At 41.8% G+C, this 16,129-nt stretch overlaps 2 protein-coding genes across 2 annotated transcripts; one reads left to right on the top strand and one right to left on the bottom strand.

Annotated features, from left to right (window-relative positions):
* The first annotated feature begins 615 nt into the window (after nt 1-615).
* LOC133888664 (casein kinase II subunit beta-1-like) lies at nt 616-5,384 on the top strand. Its single transcript, XM_062328991.1, has 5 exons — nt 616-1,063; nt 2,474-2,692; nt 3,867-3,976; nt 4,068-4,233; nt 4,843-5,384. The coding sequence occupies exons 1-5, from the start codon at nt 856-858 to the stop codon at nt 4,971-4,973; spliced, it is 834 nt and encodes a 277-aa protein (XP_062184975.1). The 5' UTR covers nt 616-855; the 3' UTR covers nt 4,974-5,384.
* A 255-nt stretch (nt 5,385-5,639) lies between these two features.
* Nucleotides 5,640-14,152, bottom strand: LOC133889717 (eukaryotic translation initiation factor 4G-like). Its single transcript, XM_062330174.1, has 10 exons — nt 13,884-14,152; nt 13,272-13,455; nt 13,047-13,180; nt 12,590-12,715; nt 12,400-12,461; nt 12,246-12,305; nt 11,631-11,759; nt 7,151-11,553; nt 6,269-6,463; nt 5,640-6,179 (listed from the first exon to the last, which is right to left on the bottom strand). Exons 2-10 carry the CDS (start codon nt 13,430-13,432, stop codon nt 5,867-5,869), a joined length of 5,583 nt encoding a protein of 1,860 aa, XP_062186158.1. The 5' UTR covers nt 13,433-13,455; nt 13,884-14,152; the 3' UTR covers nt 5,640-5,866.
* Between the last annotated feature and the right edge of the window lie 1,977 nt (nt 14,153-16,129).

The raw sequence follows: 16,129 nt of genomic DNA, 5'->3' as shown, positions 1-16,129 counted from the left end.
AAAGAATGCACGTTCAAATACTAGAATGAGTATTGGGGATATATTATATCACATAAATCTCCTTAACAAAGAACGTACATTTATCTGATCGATTGAGAGTACTAGTCAAGTACGCTGTGTGTTGTAATAAAAATATAAATATTGGATACGGTAGCATCGATCACAAGTTTAAAGTATAGAGATATGGATGTATCATGAGAGCACTACCGAACAAATACGTTAATAGCGATTCCACAGTTTAATTTCAGATAGGATCTGAAAAAAGTGGAGAAGATTATCCGCTAATTTTCCTCTATTTTTATTTTTATTAGTAAAATATATCATATATCTGTAGCTGATAGGCATGTGATGAAGGACGAGAATAGATGATAAAAATGGATAAATTATTTAAAATTTAAAATTTTTTATTAGACGAGAGGAGAGATAAGTAGACATGAGGTGAGAATCTAACTAGCATTTTATATATTAGAGATCGAGAGTCTATTATTTCTGACAAATCGGAATTCTAGACTAGCAAAATTATGGCTGATTGAGGTGCGGTGAGTGGTGACAGCCTATTACATCGCAATGCAAACCATTCCGCAAACATCGCAATGCAAACAGGCCCAGGTCAGAGAAGGACCAAAATAAACATCAACCGCCTCAAAAGCAGCCCGCAATTACGTCAGCACCCTCGTGCCCGTCCTCCCTCCTTCCTCGCCGCCCCGCCCCGCCCCGCGTCCTCCCGAGACCTCCACACGAGCGCACCGCGACCCCACCAGCTCCCACCTCCTCCGAACGCTAGCCCCGCTCCCCGCTCCCATCCCGCCGTCTGGCCGCGGGATCGGGGGACGAGGAGGGGTCCAGCTGGAGGAGATGCACCGGGACCGAGGCGTATCGGCGGCGGCCGGCGGCGCTGGCGAGAGGAAGCGGATCGGCGAGCCGATGGACAGGTCGTCGCCGTCGACGTCGTGGGGGTTCTCCGGGGGCCGCGAGAAGGAGCGGATCGCCGCGGGGAAGCAGCCGGAGGTTCCCCGCTCCGGCGGCGGATCCACCGCTATGTCTAAGAGCAAGGTCTCCGACGGTAAGCCCTCTCTCGCAGCATGCTTTTGATAATTTTATAGGTCGCTTGTTCTGCTTTTTTAGTGATTCGTCGAGCCATGTTGAAGGGAGATTTCTGTGTGTTTAGCTAATTGCGAGTGGACACGTGAACAATGGCACGACTAATTGGTAGATCATTCGTACATCTCTAACCAGTTTAGGGGTACTTCCTTTTTTTTCTTGATTTCTGTGTAATGCTATGCATCCGTATATGCTGAACTGGTTTCATCTGTTTGATTGTTTTGTGATGCTTGTGTATGCGTGCGAGGAAGTTCAAAGATGCAAACTTTGTTGTAGATTTCTAGTTTATGGTCTCTGTATAACCGATGGTCAATGGTGCCATCAGATAGTCTTGCAGTTAACGGTGGTCATAATACTTGACTAGGCACAAAAATATCCTAATTCTCAACAGTTGAGATCGCCAGTAGCATTGCACAACTTATGTAATGCATGGTAGTTGTAATAATCTAAATAAATGTAGTGGAATGTTTTAGAAAATTTGGTGCTTGTTTGGTGTGACATATTGTTAATAGCCTTTCTTTGCTTGTTTGGTCAATTTAAGCTTTCACTTTTTAGGCACCTTTTTGTTCGGTGATTAGGGTCATTCAACAGGATCACCTATCAATGAGTATGCATGTGGTTGCTTGTAGTTATGGTTAGTACCAGAGCAGTAAAATGACAAGCGCACAATCAGACTTTGGTCCGAAAGCATTGCAGAAACAATACAAAAAGGAGTAGGAGCTACAGGACAGACTAGTTCAACCAAAAGGAGAAAATGGATTTTCCTAGACAACCTACTGTATCAAACAATTTGGATTTTTTTCCTATGACTCAAATCAGCTAAACAGGCTGAATACGAGAAATTCCAGAAGTCAAGCTATTGAATACATTTCTCATATGCATGAGCTGTGATAAATCAGTTTGTCCGCACAAATTGCTAAACATACATATGGCTACTTGCTTGCTTACGCATATCTTTTAAGGACCTTGTTTCATGATCAGTGGAAATTTAATGCCTACTATTCTACAAAGACTAAAGACAACAGCTTTTAGTTAACATTTCACTCTTGAAAGCTATGGTGCTCTTTTATGTAAGAAATGTCACCTTACCAGAACAATTTAGCTGTTCAAGTTTTTGTTAGTTAGTTGAATCGAACACCCAAGTCTACAACCATGTCTTTGCTTAGTGTCTTATGGATGCACCCGATCGACTATGGGGATATTCATCCACCCATACATTCCATGTGTCTGGCTAAAGCAGTATGTATTGTTTAATGCTAATGCCATGGCATTTTTGCATCTGTTTTAGGTTAGTGTGCTATAATTCATGTTCTAGAGGTTGTCCTTGATATTTCTTTGTCGATCGTAATTTTTTTTGCTGATTGATTTACAGGAGAATCAGAAACTGATAGTGAAGAGTCAGACGTGAGTGGTTCTGATGGGGAAGATACGTCTTGGATTTCATGGTTCTGTAGTTTAAGGGGCAATGAATTCTTCTGTGAAGTTGACGATGACTACATACAAGATGATTTCAACCTATGTGGGCTAAGCAACCAAGTTCCGTATTACGACTATGCTCTTGATCTAATATTGGATGTTGAATCTTCACATGGTATCCTACTCCTTTTTTTGTTAATAATTCAGTTTAAAGAGAAACATGTTAGGGAACTCATCCTGTGTTTTTCACCAGCTGTTACTATTCCCAGATTGGCCAGCTTTAGATTCCAATTGGTGTGCGTGATGCTGGGACAAATCTTAGTAATTGGACACCTGATTTTCTTAGAAAAAAACACCGGGTGTTCAATCATAGGAACTAATGTTATTAATGTAAACTTTGCTGCAATAAACCTGCACCATTATAAATTTTTGCCGACCCAGTACAAAGAAGTAAAGAACTGAACACTCTAATTAATATTTAGTAAATGATTAACTGGCCTACTTGCCTTGTCCTAACCTTTGGCCACACAGCAGCTGTAGCTGGCCAGTTAGGGTATATTCAGTTGCCTGGTCTGCAGTCAGGCTGAGTAGATGCAATAGGAGTTAGAAAGTTTATTGGTTGCCTATTTTGAATGATACCTGGAACTGGGTGTCACATGCAGGTCAGTAGGTCACAGCACACAGTACACACCCAAGTTCTACAATGGCATTGTACCATTAATTGTAGAGTGCATGTGTGGCAACACATATCTAGAGGAGGAACTAAATCACAGAAGTAACAAAAACATGCATACCACTAAGACACGTGGAAAACATCATAAATATGCACACCAGCTAACAACTTAACATGCATCATAATTGCTAGCAACCAGAAGAGGTAGCCAGCAAATGTCACCTTGTATTTTTCTGCCATTCATGAATGACAAATGAACAAGGAAAGCTCCAAATATACCATTCCTGAATAGGAAAACACGGATCTATCAAGGCAAAAAAATGGACGACACATGGATGTAACGTTATTGTTTCACACTGATCTGAGAGGGAGAGGGAGGGGGAGAAGAAGAAAGGGACGTGTTCTTTTTTTTTGGGAGGGGGGGGGGGGGTTCGCATAGGGTCTTTTTGCACTAACATTTTTTGGCAGCAGAATAACACCTAAAGCTTCCTGCATGTCTGAATGATAGAAAGAATGTTAGGTTTGAAGCTCATCAAATGATAAATTAAATGGAAGCTAGGATATTGGAAAGGCATTGTCTCAGTACTATTTTCAAGAGATATTATTGCTTCTTTTACACAAAAGCTACATTATTGTTTGATTGAATACTTTACGAAGGGCTTGTGCAAATATGCAGGTGATATGTTGACAGAAGAGCAAAATGAACTTATTGAATCAGCTGCTGAGATGCTCTATGGGTTGATTCATGTTCGGTATATTCTTACAAGTAAAGGGTTGGCTGCAATGGTGAGCGCACGCAGTTCTTGTGCGTTGTTTTCTGATGGATAAATTAGTAATGTTACTAATTTGTATATTGTCACATTTGATGTTTGCGCAGTTGGATAAGTACAAGAACTCTGACTTCGGCAGATGCCCTCGGGTGTATTGCAGTGGTCAACCATGTCTTCCAGTTGGGCAATCGGATATTCCTCGTTCTAGTACCACGAAGATTTACTGCCCTAGGTGTGAAGACATCTACAATCCAAGATCCAAATATCAAACCAGTATCCTTTCATTTCCAATAAAGTTTGTTCTATTACTCAAATTGGTTGCTGAAAATATTTACCATTGTCTGATCAAACTGTTGGTAGATAATTGACTGTGGAAGCTGCTGATGTGTCCCAAACTTTAGAGCTGCATAATTATACGTTATTTACTCAGATGCTGTGGTTTTTACCTTGCAACTCTTTGTTTAGCTAGATTTTTTTTTTCTAACTGATACACTTACTGACACCCTGCAAAATTATTCACTTCATGGAAGCAAGTCTTCCTAGGTTGCATGAAACAGTAGAATGGGCAAATTCTTAGGAAAAGAGCATAAAAGATTCCGCATTGCTCTGACATGCTAAAGTTACTCTTGGTATGCTTTGCCATGTTTCACTTTTACATCTAGCTAATTCATCCCAAAAACTGTCAAAATAATTTGGAACAGTAAATAGCCTGGATGCAACAAGAAATTGTGAACAAATGAAATGCCATATGTTACACATGATAAGAATGATTTTAGAACTGACCGAAAAGAAAGCTTAGTTTATCTGTACCTCGTTGCAAGAATATGTTTCATGCTATTTGCCACATAGGCCATCACGTACTTTCCTTGACCTGTCATGTAGACATTGACGGAACATACTTTGGAACAACATTTCCTCACTTGTTCCTGATGATGTACCCGCACTTAAAGCCCCAGAAGCCTTCACATCAATACGTCCCCAGGGTGTTCGGGTTCAAGATTCATAAGCCATGACAAATTTGAAGGCTGAAGATGTAAAAGATTCATCTGCGTTGCATACACTTTGTGAGCTGTTCATCTGTCTCTGTGCTGCAGTTTATTGCTTCGTTCAATTGGTGTACCCGTGGCTCCTGAAATGTTCGCATATCATCGGAGCACACCTGACCCCAGGCTGGCCTCTCTTGTCTCGCTTCTCCCTTAAGCCTGGTAGACTGATTTGATGCTTGTGGTTTGTTTAGCCTAGTAATCATCCTTTTTTTTTTTTTGAAAAATATTGTATTTGAATCACAGTTACTAAAGAGGGCAATGTGCAACCGTGTGATATCTTGCTTTCCTATTTGTAACTGCTGTGATTAGGTTACCACGTCAAAAATGATGGTAGTAGCAATCTGAAATATACATGCAATTCTTGTTCTTTGCTCCCAATACGCTGATCCTTTCTGAGATTTGATTCTTTCATTGTATGCCGTCATCGCTGTGAGCCTATGACGAACTCTTGTGGCTTGATCGTTTGCATATTTGCTCGATATACTCACTTGCTCACAAAATATTTTTTGCGACCAAGCCGGTGCGGCAAGGCTTCAAGCCTTCAACCACGAGACATCGTCGGCATATCTCAAACTGGAGAGATCAGATGCAGGAAGAAAGTAACGTAACACCGGCTCCAATGGTCCCGGGCAGGACACAAATCAATTGAGCACGACACAAGATGAGGCAGAATTTTACGGCAGCCTAAGAACATGGCTAGGCCAGAAACCTTAACAAGTCTTCTGCAGTACTACTAGTGGTAATATAAGGAAAACAAAGAGCAGCAAAATTTCATCTAACCTTTTTTTCTAAGGTTAGGACCCCCAACGACCTACCAAAAGAAACACTAACAACCTAAGAACCCTGCCTCCCGGTCCTGATCAGACGCACACCCCGGGCCGTCTCAAATACTGCAGGTTGGATTTTGCGCGAATTTCGTCCACAGCAGAGTCGCCCCTCTCTACTCTGATGGACTCCAGCATGCTCCCCAAAACCTCAGACACAAGGCTGCCGTCCAAGGCATGGTGTCCTGCTGGCTCTTCCCCGCCATCTTGCTCCTGCAGCAACCCTCCTATCTCCGTCAGTGAGATCACGTCTTCCAGTATGAATTTGGCAAATATTCGCCCTAGGAACACGGTCGCTTTCGGAGCATCGGTCACAGCATCTTCCAAGGTAGATAGAACATGTTGGAACCTGGCAAAAGAAGCAGACGGTTACTGGAGGTTTGAACACCAAGTCACCAACTATGGAAAGAACTATGGCCATATGCAAATGAATCATACCCCTGGAGTAGCTGCCTCTGGCTCAGCAAATTGTCTTGAGATTTGCACAAGTCTACCAAAAGTTTGGCCAAGAGCTCCCTTTCCAGGTCTTTCCTTTCAAACGAGTCATTAATCCAAAGTGACACAAGTGAAGGGTAGAAGCCGGGAGCATTCAGTTCTTTCATGCACAGAGTGACCTCCTCCTCGTCCTTAGCACTGGGGGCACCAAAATTTACCTTAGTTTAAAGGTTTAAAGCTAAGATAATGCAAACCTGCAACTAAATGGGAGGCTGTAGGTTTGGTATCAAACATGTTAGCAGGCAGTACCATGCATATCGCTTTATTTATTGACATTTTGAGTTATGTCATACATAAATTTATTCTGACAACTAAAAATAATGCTTGTACAAACAGATGCTATATAAGAAGGCGACTCGTGACCGGAAAAAACCATCACCAAATGAAACAATTAAAAAGAAGACCCTTTTTTGCAAGTAAAAAATATGAGAAAAAGACCTTTGTATTAGCAGATGAGATTGTTTACCCAATTAAAGATGTGGCTATCAATAATATTAATGTCAAGCATGGCAAAAGAAGATCTTTACTACAAATATAAACAAAACTTTGCTGGATACAATATAATGGAAGCCCATTGTTTTTCCTAAAAAGAAGGCAAGCAGCTACATGGTATTCATCTGTACTGTCACCAGGATTACTCATTTTGAGGATAAAAAAATATTTTAGCTGATTAAACATAACTTCCAGGGAATAATTTAAAACAAAGTGTTAAGGTTCTAAGAATAGACGGATACTTATCAGCATATATTTCGTAATAAATAAGCAAGGATATGAATATAGCATTTTACAGCATATAAAAAAGAAGCATGACAGATGGGAGCTTGCCTGTAAAATTCTTTTATAGTTAATATTGATTTTTCTTGCAGAACCTCTTCAGGTAATGTCTGCGCTTCAGCACACATCTCCTTGCTGATCATGGAGGATGTATGCATTTGGCCAACAGTCGACAAAGAAGGTGAAGCATGATCTGCCGTTCCCCAGGATTGATTTGTAGGAGCATCAGTAGTGGCTTTGAAGTTTGCTCGATTACTAGCGGCTCCAGTGATTGAACCTTCTCTTGAGTTTTGGGATGTTTGACAATCATGACTGTTCAAAGGAACTTCTGGCAAAATGTCATTTGAAACTGGTGGCTTCCCACGAAGCGACATTCCTCTTCCCAAGTCACCTTGAGGAACAAGGCGGATGGATTTATCAGCATGCCTTTGATGGAGTGGAACTGCCAAGGCTCTATTCGAAGGCTGATATCTAGCATCCAGATTGACATTCTGGGATCCATATGCACGAACTTGAGAGGATCCATGAGAAGCCAATGTAGAAGATCCGCGCATGCTATTATCTGATGGTGGCCCTGGTCTTAACCCGGAGATAATGCAGGTAACAGATGAGTTATATTTAGGAGAAGAACCAAACCTAGTTGACTGGCCCAACTTCTGCTTTGCTGCGTCCCTGCGGACCTCCTCAATCTTTTTTGGCCCTTCCACTTTCCTTCTCTGCCTCCACTTGTTTCTTCTAAGGTCAATCACATCTTCTAGCATAAATCTTATACGAGATGATAACTTTGAATTTTCTGACAGCTTGTGTATAAGATTAAAATAAAAATCCATATGCACCTTTGCCCTGGGATGATCTATCATCTCCCCTATTGTGCTCATCAATTTGCACAGAGCCTCTAGATCTTCCTCGTCTGGGTTTTGATACTCACCTAGCAGTTTATTTATGCATTCATGCATTATTCTCTCAGTCAACATTTTCTTTTTGTACAATTCCCCAATTAATCGAATATTTCCTAGCATGCGTCTCCGTGCTTGAATCCGTTTCTCTTCTCTCTCCCCTTCAGATTGCTTTGTTCCACCCTCTTCTTCAGCTTTATCTGCTTCAGCTTGCTCTCTCTCCCCTCTTTCAAACTCTTCTTGACATTTATTTAAAAGCAGTCGCTTGAAGGTTATTTTCTCACCATCCTTGACAAAGTTTGGTAGGTCACCAGCCAATCGGGAACAGAAACTAGCATACATCTCACAAAAAGTGGGTTCCATCAAGGCTTTGTCAAATATTTGAGAAATGACACCGGTAAGTGTGACCACGTTATCAATATTCAACTCCTTGACCTGTGCAAAAAGTTTTTCAAAATTTTGGGGGGTTAACTTATTCAGAATAGCTTTCAGCTGCCTTTGTTTTGCCTCTTCCTCATCAGACACCTTACCAATTTCATATTTTTTCTCAGCTTTGTGCATAAGAGGTATAGATACTTGAGAAGGTGACGAAATACCCTGAACGTTAGTTCTGTGTTGCCACCTCTCATCAACAGAACCACATGACATGCTGCGCTGAGTAACTACTTCTTTCATAGCTCTGGAGAGCATCTCACCACTATACTGGTTGAATGGCTGGTTCTGTGAAGGACTTCTCATAGATCCGTGCCCAACGCGCTGTACTGCATCCCAACTAGAAAAGGCAGGTCGATGAACATTGTCAGAAAGTGAATCACGTCCAGCAACAGGAGAAGGAAACTGTTTTCTCATCTTATGATCATCAAACTTGCCAGCCATATGACGGTTAACTCGAGAAGTTGCTGAAACTCGATCCTTCATCCTTCCGTGGTTTGGATTAAATTCGGAGTTGGCAATAAATGGAGCACCAACATGCACACTCATTACTGTTTCGTAAATATCGAATCCAATCTTGAAACCTGCAGGAAGTTTGATACATCTCTGTGCAAATGTTAAAAGAAAATCCCGAGAATACCTTTTGTGGTTGAAATCATATTTATCTTTGTTTACTTCTGCTCCACTGTTAGAATGAGTACACCCAAACACTTCCAACTTTTCAGTAGAATTTTCAGTCACATCTTCCCAGCCGAATAAGTCAGTCCTGTTCTGGATATCATTCCCACCAGTCAAACTGTCCTTTTCAGCATCTAATGTACAGTACTGCTTTACATCAGTTGTCAAGGAACTCTGGACGTCCTCTGATGTATTAAAGCTCTCAACATTCTCATTCAAGGAACTGGATGCACTATCAAGATCGGAATACTTTTGCCCGCTAGCCTTAGGAAGCATCTCCTTTCGTTTTTTTCGTTGTCCATTTGTACTTTTGGCCTTGGATGATTCCAAAACAGGCTTTTTTGTTTGCACCATTGAAGTAGCCACAGTGGAGCAAGGATTGGATATCTCTGAATCAATACTTTCCTGTCCCATTTTCCTCTGATAGCTAATTGAATTGGAAACAAGGGGTGCATTCTTGACATCCCTTGCAGAGTTTATTGTACTGTCATTCTGCTTGTTCTCTGATTGAGATGTTACGATTTGTGCCTCTGCTGAAGGTTGCTTATTTTCATTAGATGTTTGGAGATCAGTGGATACGGAGGGATGCAAATCAACTGATTCGTGAAATGCATGAAATCTTACTGATTTAGCAACATCGGTATTATCCAATCCACATGCAGCATTTAGTGTGGTCGCATCTACTTGTTCTGTCTTTGACTTGGAGCACCTCACTTTATCATTTACAACATGTTCTTCTATCATAAAATCCTGGTTTTGCACTGGAACTGAACCATTAACTTCAGATTTTTTTTCTAGAAAGGAAACTGGATTCACTTTCGCCTTTCTAAGACCTGTGAATGTATTAGATCCTGCAAACTTTGGTGGTTGCATTTCTTGTGCATATATCAATGGAGGCTTCCCCAAAATGCTATTGCCATCATATTTAGAACTCATGTTAGTTTGTGATGTCCCATCAGTATTAGAGCAAGTTGCAGTCAAAATGACAGTATCAGTTCTGCTAGAAGCCTCAGTATGCGATGACTCGCATTTTGCATGGGGCAACGAAGTTGTTGGAATCACTGGAGATTCTTCCATCTCAATAGGTTTTGCTTTTACTGAAGATGTACAACTTGCAGTAGATGTGAAAGGTACGTTGCTGGTTGAGATAGTTTGAGGGCCTGCAACTGGTGTGACATGATCTGCTAAAACTTTTCTAGTCTGTGCCTGCTGGGTTGCAACTGCCTGAGACATCGATTTACAATTTATATCCGCAGTTGCAGCTGGAACTTTGAGATTCCGTTCAGAAACTAATTTTGCAGGTTCAGGAGAAACTTGCAGCCCTATCTTGCGATGGCTTTGCTGACTTGACATGGCAGATTCACTAGAATACATAAATGATCTGTGAGTTTCTACTGCACAGATAGGTATGCTTGTTTCAGATAACACCTCATTCTTTTCAGCAGTGAAAGCAATAGGTGGCTTTAGCTCGACTTGAACTGGAGCAGATAAGCTTGATGGACGTAAGCCTTTGCAACCAGAGACTTCTGAAGCAGTATGCAAATTGGTTGCTGGGCAGGAACTAGCATCAAGCCAAGGATTTGGCATAGGAGGTCTGATGGAAGTAATAGGCTGGTTGCTATTAGTGGAATCAAAACTATGCATTGGGGGCTGCATTTTGGAGGAAATTTGCCTACTTGAGAGAGGGATGGTAGTGGTGTTGGGAAGATAGATAGGCGCTGAATTGTACGTGCCTGGTCTAGGATAATACACCTTCTGAAGTGGAGAAAATGTCTGAACAGGCTGATGTAGCTGGTTTATATTATGCAGAGGCATCTGCCCAGAAGCAGGAACACCCACAAAGGAATGACCACGTCTATCCAGCATCAGCTCTTCGTGTGTATCTGGATGTGTTATCTTGATAGTTCTCTTTTGTTCATCACCAGTTCTAGGCTGCTGCTGAGATAACTCTTGTGCAATCCTCATGTTGCCAAATTGAGGAAGGTGACAATTAGCTGGAGGGGCACAACTAAAGCCTTGCCCTTGGTGAATGAAGGTTTGCTGATGCAATGCACGAGGCTGAGCACCATGAACAAAAAACGGTTGTATGTGAGGTGCATTACCCACAGGGACAGCCATTTTCACGGGCATGGAGCTGGATACAGAACCAATAGACTGCATTTGCAAACCTGGGCCCCTAAATTCATCAGGCAGTTGATGTTGTTTCTGCTGGAAAGCCACAGGCATTGGTCTCCCAGGTACTGGAAGCATAAATTGTGGGGGTGCTATGTTGGGAGTATACGAAGCTGGAATATGCACACTTATCTTGGGCTTGGTGGCAGGATATTTGTATACAGTGTCAGACCGACTAGTATTGACCGTATTTTTTCTCTCTTCTTGATTTTGGCACTGTAGTTGGATTGGGGAAGACGGAGTTCTGGGCAACACCTCGCATGAATCCGTGCCCACCTGTAGACCATAAAAGGTACAATTGAGTTATAAAAGGCTGCAAAAGCAACTGAAAGCGAATGGGCTGAGTTACTAACTTTGATAGGTGGAGGAACACAATTCAGCACTGGCGTCTCATGCAATTCAGGAACATGCACATTCTCATATTTGTCAATTAAATCAGTTCGTAAACCGATAACCAAGTCATCTGCTGCTTCTTGCTTTTGCTGCTCTTGGGCAGGAGATGAGGAAACTGTATTAGGCTTGTCAGGCAATCTATGTGTAAAATAGAAGTGAAAATAGAAGTGAAAACGTTGTACAGAGAGGCAGCTGTATGATCTTTGTAACAAGTCCTTTGCAAACTAGAGAAGCGAGATGGTCCAAAGATGCAAACATCAGGATACAAGCGTATAGAGTATGATTTACAGAAGAAAGAGTCGATCATTTGACAAGTGTGTATAGAGTATGATGTACAGAAGCATGCAATTTTATTTTTTTAATACTTTCTTTAATGGAACAAATCTCCATTACCGAACGTTCAAGCATCCTGGTTTGCTTAATTAGAGAGTTCAATATTTGAAGCAGTGAAAAAGATATACATGATCCAAGAGATGATCGAATAGCATGTGTGAAAAGTATGATTCAATATTTTAACAAAAGAGGCGTTCCAAATAAATTCATTCAGTGGAATAAACCATGACAAACCAGCGGACCTTTTCATGTTCTTTCCCGTTCAGATCTGGAGGAGCTAAGGATGTGCAGGTAGTAGTACACTGCCAGAAGATCACCATGAAGCGTTAGCCAATGCAATGCTTCGGGAGCAAACTAAAATGCAATAATGTAAATAGTTGAATATGTATGGCATACTTTCTTGTTAACCCCTGGGCTAAGAGTTCCGAACTGAAGAGTAAATGCAGTGGATGAATACCCTGGGCCAACATCATCAGAATTCAGAAGAAATGTCATCTTATCCGATGTTACAATAAATATAAATGGGAACCAGAGGGCTTGTTGCTATTATCACGTCATGTCCAAAATTCTTGAGAAACAGGAGAACCTTTTGTGGGTTTTGTTGGGGTTGAGGATTCTGCCACCCAGGTTCCTTCAGCAGAGACTGAGCTCAGGACATCACTCTGAGCAGGCATATTGGAAGGTTTCACATTATCCAGTGACCCGAACGACACTAAAAACAAGATATCGTCAGATAGTTCCACAAGGAAAGGAGGCTTTAACAAAAGAGTCCATGCCCAAATATTTGTTAAAACTGGCCACAAGACAGAAATGTAATATCTGTTTCTGAACATTCTGATCTCATCAATATATGCTAAAACTTACTACAAGGCAAACCTGCCATGCTTAAGGGTTAGATAGGAAAGATCAGAGGTAAAACCGTAGAATTCCATGTTGCAGCACTACATAATGGCATGATCACGCTCTTCTGTGCACGTCATGCATGCATATACATACAAGGAAAGGGACAATCACAAAATTGCGCTTAGCACAAACATTCACACCTTGGCTCACTGGTTCCGTGTGCTTCGCAGCAGCAGAACTCTCGACAGGAGCATAGTTAGTGGCATTCCCTTGGGTTAGCACACCCGCCGGCGACCTCGGCCTGTACTGCTGCTGCACGCTCCCGGGCCTCCCGCTGCAAAGGCAATCGACACCCCAAAACCACACATAAACACCCTAATTAACACGGGTCATCATGGAACTTACACACACGCGACAAGTTTCACCTCCGATAGGGCGGCGATCGCGGCCGCGCAGCCGGAGCCGCGCTCCCACGGCCGCCGGAGACGACCCAATGGTGCGTGCCGCTGCCGCTTCCGCGGCCGGGCCTTCGGGAGGTGGAGTTGTGATCGTTCAATCGATCCGACCTAAACTGGTTCCTGTACATATATCCCCGCTTCGATTCGCTATCTGCGCCCCCCAAAAAAGAGTTCGAAGCTTTCGTCACAATGGGTTCGGATCACCAGCTAGGGTTGAGGTACAACCAAACAAGATACAGTGAAATGCAGGATTTTTTTTTTTGCTAAAACCAAACAATTCGGAGATTTGTCGCTGCAACTCGACCACATTGCAGCCGAAATCGCTGCAGAAAAAAATGAATAAAAAACAGCAGAAAAAACAATTCGCGGATATGATCGCGCGACGACACGATCAGCGCCATGATGCAGGTAAAATCAACCCAAAATGCACCAAACATGCAAGTTCAAGGATGAGATAAGCTCACTAAATCCGGAAAAAATGAGATAAAAAAAGGCGAGAGTACAATCCGAAGGGGAACGATCGCCAAAAGAAAGCAATGAAAAAGACATGAAACAAACCAGATCCCCAGAGAATCGTACATGAGAGGGCGTAGCGGGGCGGCGCGGCGCGTCGCGGCGGTCGGGGTTCAGGGCTAGTGCCGGTGCGGGGGCGGAACGGAATCGGGCGCGGAGCGGGAGCAGGGGGAGCGACGAAGGCGAGAAGGCCGGGGAAATTTTGGAGGGAAGCTAGGTGTGGGAGGAGGCGACAAGTGGGAGGCGGGGACGCGTGTTAAGGGCGGCGCTTAACCGCCTGCGCCAGGATTAGCAACGGCAGATTAGTGGATGGGGTTTAAGCGCTAACCGCTCTGGATGATACTATCGGCTGCTACTGTTAGTAAAGCGCTACCGCTATATCGGATCCGACTCTTACTAATTCCACACATTATTTAGTGGAAGACCGAGAATATTGCATATCAATTGCTAGATCACAATATTGCTAAAAAAATCGATTGCAACGAAAATACGCACGCACGCCGCTATACACGCAGTTGGTGCTGATACCACGAATGAATATGCCCATTATCACAAACTTAAAGGGGATACATCTGCTATGCATCCTTAAAACATTGAACACGTACACTCTAGCTGTGAAATCTATGCAATATCTATCCTCAAGGCTGGTCTTAAATATTGGAGCAGAACTTGGGCTGACATTAAACATCAAGTCAATATTGAGAATTTTATTAAAGAAGCATTCAAGAGTGCGCTGTTTTGTGTGTTTTTTTCCCTTTCGGCCATATATTGTCCCGCCTTAAGAATTACTTTTACACTACTCCCTCCCGCACAAAAAACATGATGTTATTAAAGAAGCGTTTCAAGAGTTGAGTGTTTTTTCTTTCTTCCATATAAATTCTCATCTTAAGAAATGCTTTTACACTAATCCCTGTGGTCACAAAAACATGATGTTTTTTAACCAGGTTCACATCAAATTTTTAAAACTTTAACTATTAATATATTTTATTGCATGTGTCCTGCTAGTGAGGCATGTTATATCTCTCTGTCTTAAAAGACCATTGCATGTTTTTGGCTTGGGTTATTTTTTGGATTTACATCTTTAATTTTTCTAAGAGTTGATTTCGAGACCGCAATGTGAAGTTTGAAGATAAAAATTACTTAGAAACACATGGTGGTAAGTGCCAAAGGTATCACCATGTTGCGGTGGTGCTTTCCCCACCACCTCTTTTATGAATCTATATTTCTATGTTGCCCAGTCTAAAGTATAGATATACAAGTTAAACCAATCCTATTCTTTTTTTATGGAACTTCTATGTATTTATTGGGAAATACAAAATTCTCAATTTCTAACCAAAAACACACACCAGAGCAACACCCCACATAAGGGTCTTAGATGGAAATAGCACAATACAAACAGTTTCCACAGAGATAGACAACATCAACATCAACTGTAAAGTGAGACCGACATGAGGAATAGTAGTAGTACTATGTATTTACAACGTTACTTTCCAGTTTTCAGCAACGGGAAAGAAATCTGAGTGACAACACAACTTTACAAGCATAGCCTTTTGTGCTCCTGAAGCTTAAACGTTAAGCTAACGTAATATTATTTTCCTTCCGATATATGCACGATCTATTTTGGATTGGAGTAGAGGTGTCCAGCAACGCGGAAATGACCTGCCTGCAAATGTTTATGAGGTACAATCTGCACTTTAGCAATTTATTTATACTTTAACTAGTGGAAGCAAATTTTATAGAATTCGATTCTTAAAAAAACTCTCTTCTATAATGACACATGTTCACTCCTTCTTTAACTAAGTCATTGAATCACAAGATAGATGATATAGATAGAATCTTACGAAGGTCTTTTTGACAGAGTCGTATCAAATTTGCTTACTTAGCTAGCTGTCTTCTAACCTTAACATCTAAACTTTAGAGCAAATGGCTCGACATACTAGAATGCCTTCTACTTTAGTTCTGCCTCCACCACCGCCTCCTACATATAGTGCTTCACCTCTCCAGATCCATCATCAACATCACTGCCGACTCCTGCATGTGGTGCTTCACCATCTCGGGATCAATCTCCAGAAAATGTATGCATGTTGACCTTATGTTAATGAGTTGCTCACTGGAAAGCTAAATTAATGCACTTTCTGCCCTTTTCTAAGTTTTTTGTACATGCATGCAGTTCATACACTTGCATCATCAGTAATGAACATTATATAGCATTGTTTCAATTTTTATGATAAAATGGCACATGGAAATGATCGGTGGAGTTGCTGCTGCTCCATAATACTAGTTAGAAGTACAAAGTTGTGACTTTGTCTTAT

Source organism: Phragmites australis, chromosome 13 (genome assembly GCF_958298935.1).
Source record: "Phragmites australis chromosome 13, lpPhrAust1.1, whole genome shotgun sequence".
Classification (NCBI taxonomy): Eukaryota; Viridiplantae; Streptophyta; class Magnoliopsida; order Poales; family Poaceae; genus Phragmites; species Phragmites australis.
This window is presented reverse-complemented; position numbering and strand designations above follow the sequence as displayed.

Bases quoted from the DNA above. Each gene is read 5' to 3' on its own strand.
- LOC133888664 (XM_062328991.1), top strand. From the start codon at position 856: ATGCACCGGGACCGAGGCGTATCGGCGGCGGCCGGCGGCGCTGGCGAG. The intron at 1,064-2,473 runs GTAAGCCCTCTC...ATTGATTTACAG, and splicing joins TAAGAGCAAGGTCTCCGACG to GAGAATCAGAAACTGATAGT. The intron at 4,234-4,842 runs GTATCCTTTCAT...CCTGTCATGTAG, and splicing joins AAGATCCAAATATCAAACCA to ACATTGACGGAACATACTTT.
- LOC133889717 (XM_062330174.1), bottom strand. From the start codon at position 13,432: ATGTACAGGAACCAGTTTAGGTCGGATCGATTGAACGATCACAACTCC. The intron at 12,462-12,589 runs GTTCTCCTGTTT...ATGTTGGCCCAG, and splicing joins CCCAACAAAACCCACAAAAG to GGTATTCATCCACTGCATTT. The intron at 6,180-6,268 runs GTATGATTCATT...TTCTTTTGCCAG, and splicing joins CAGAGGCAGCTACTCCAGGG to GTTCCAACATGTTCTATCTA.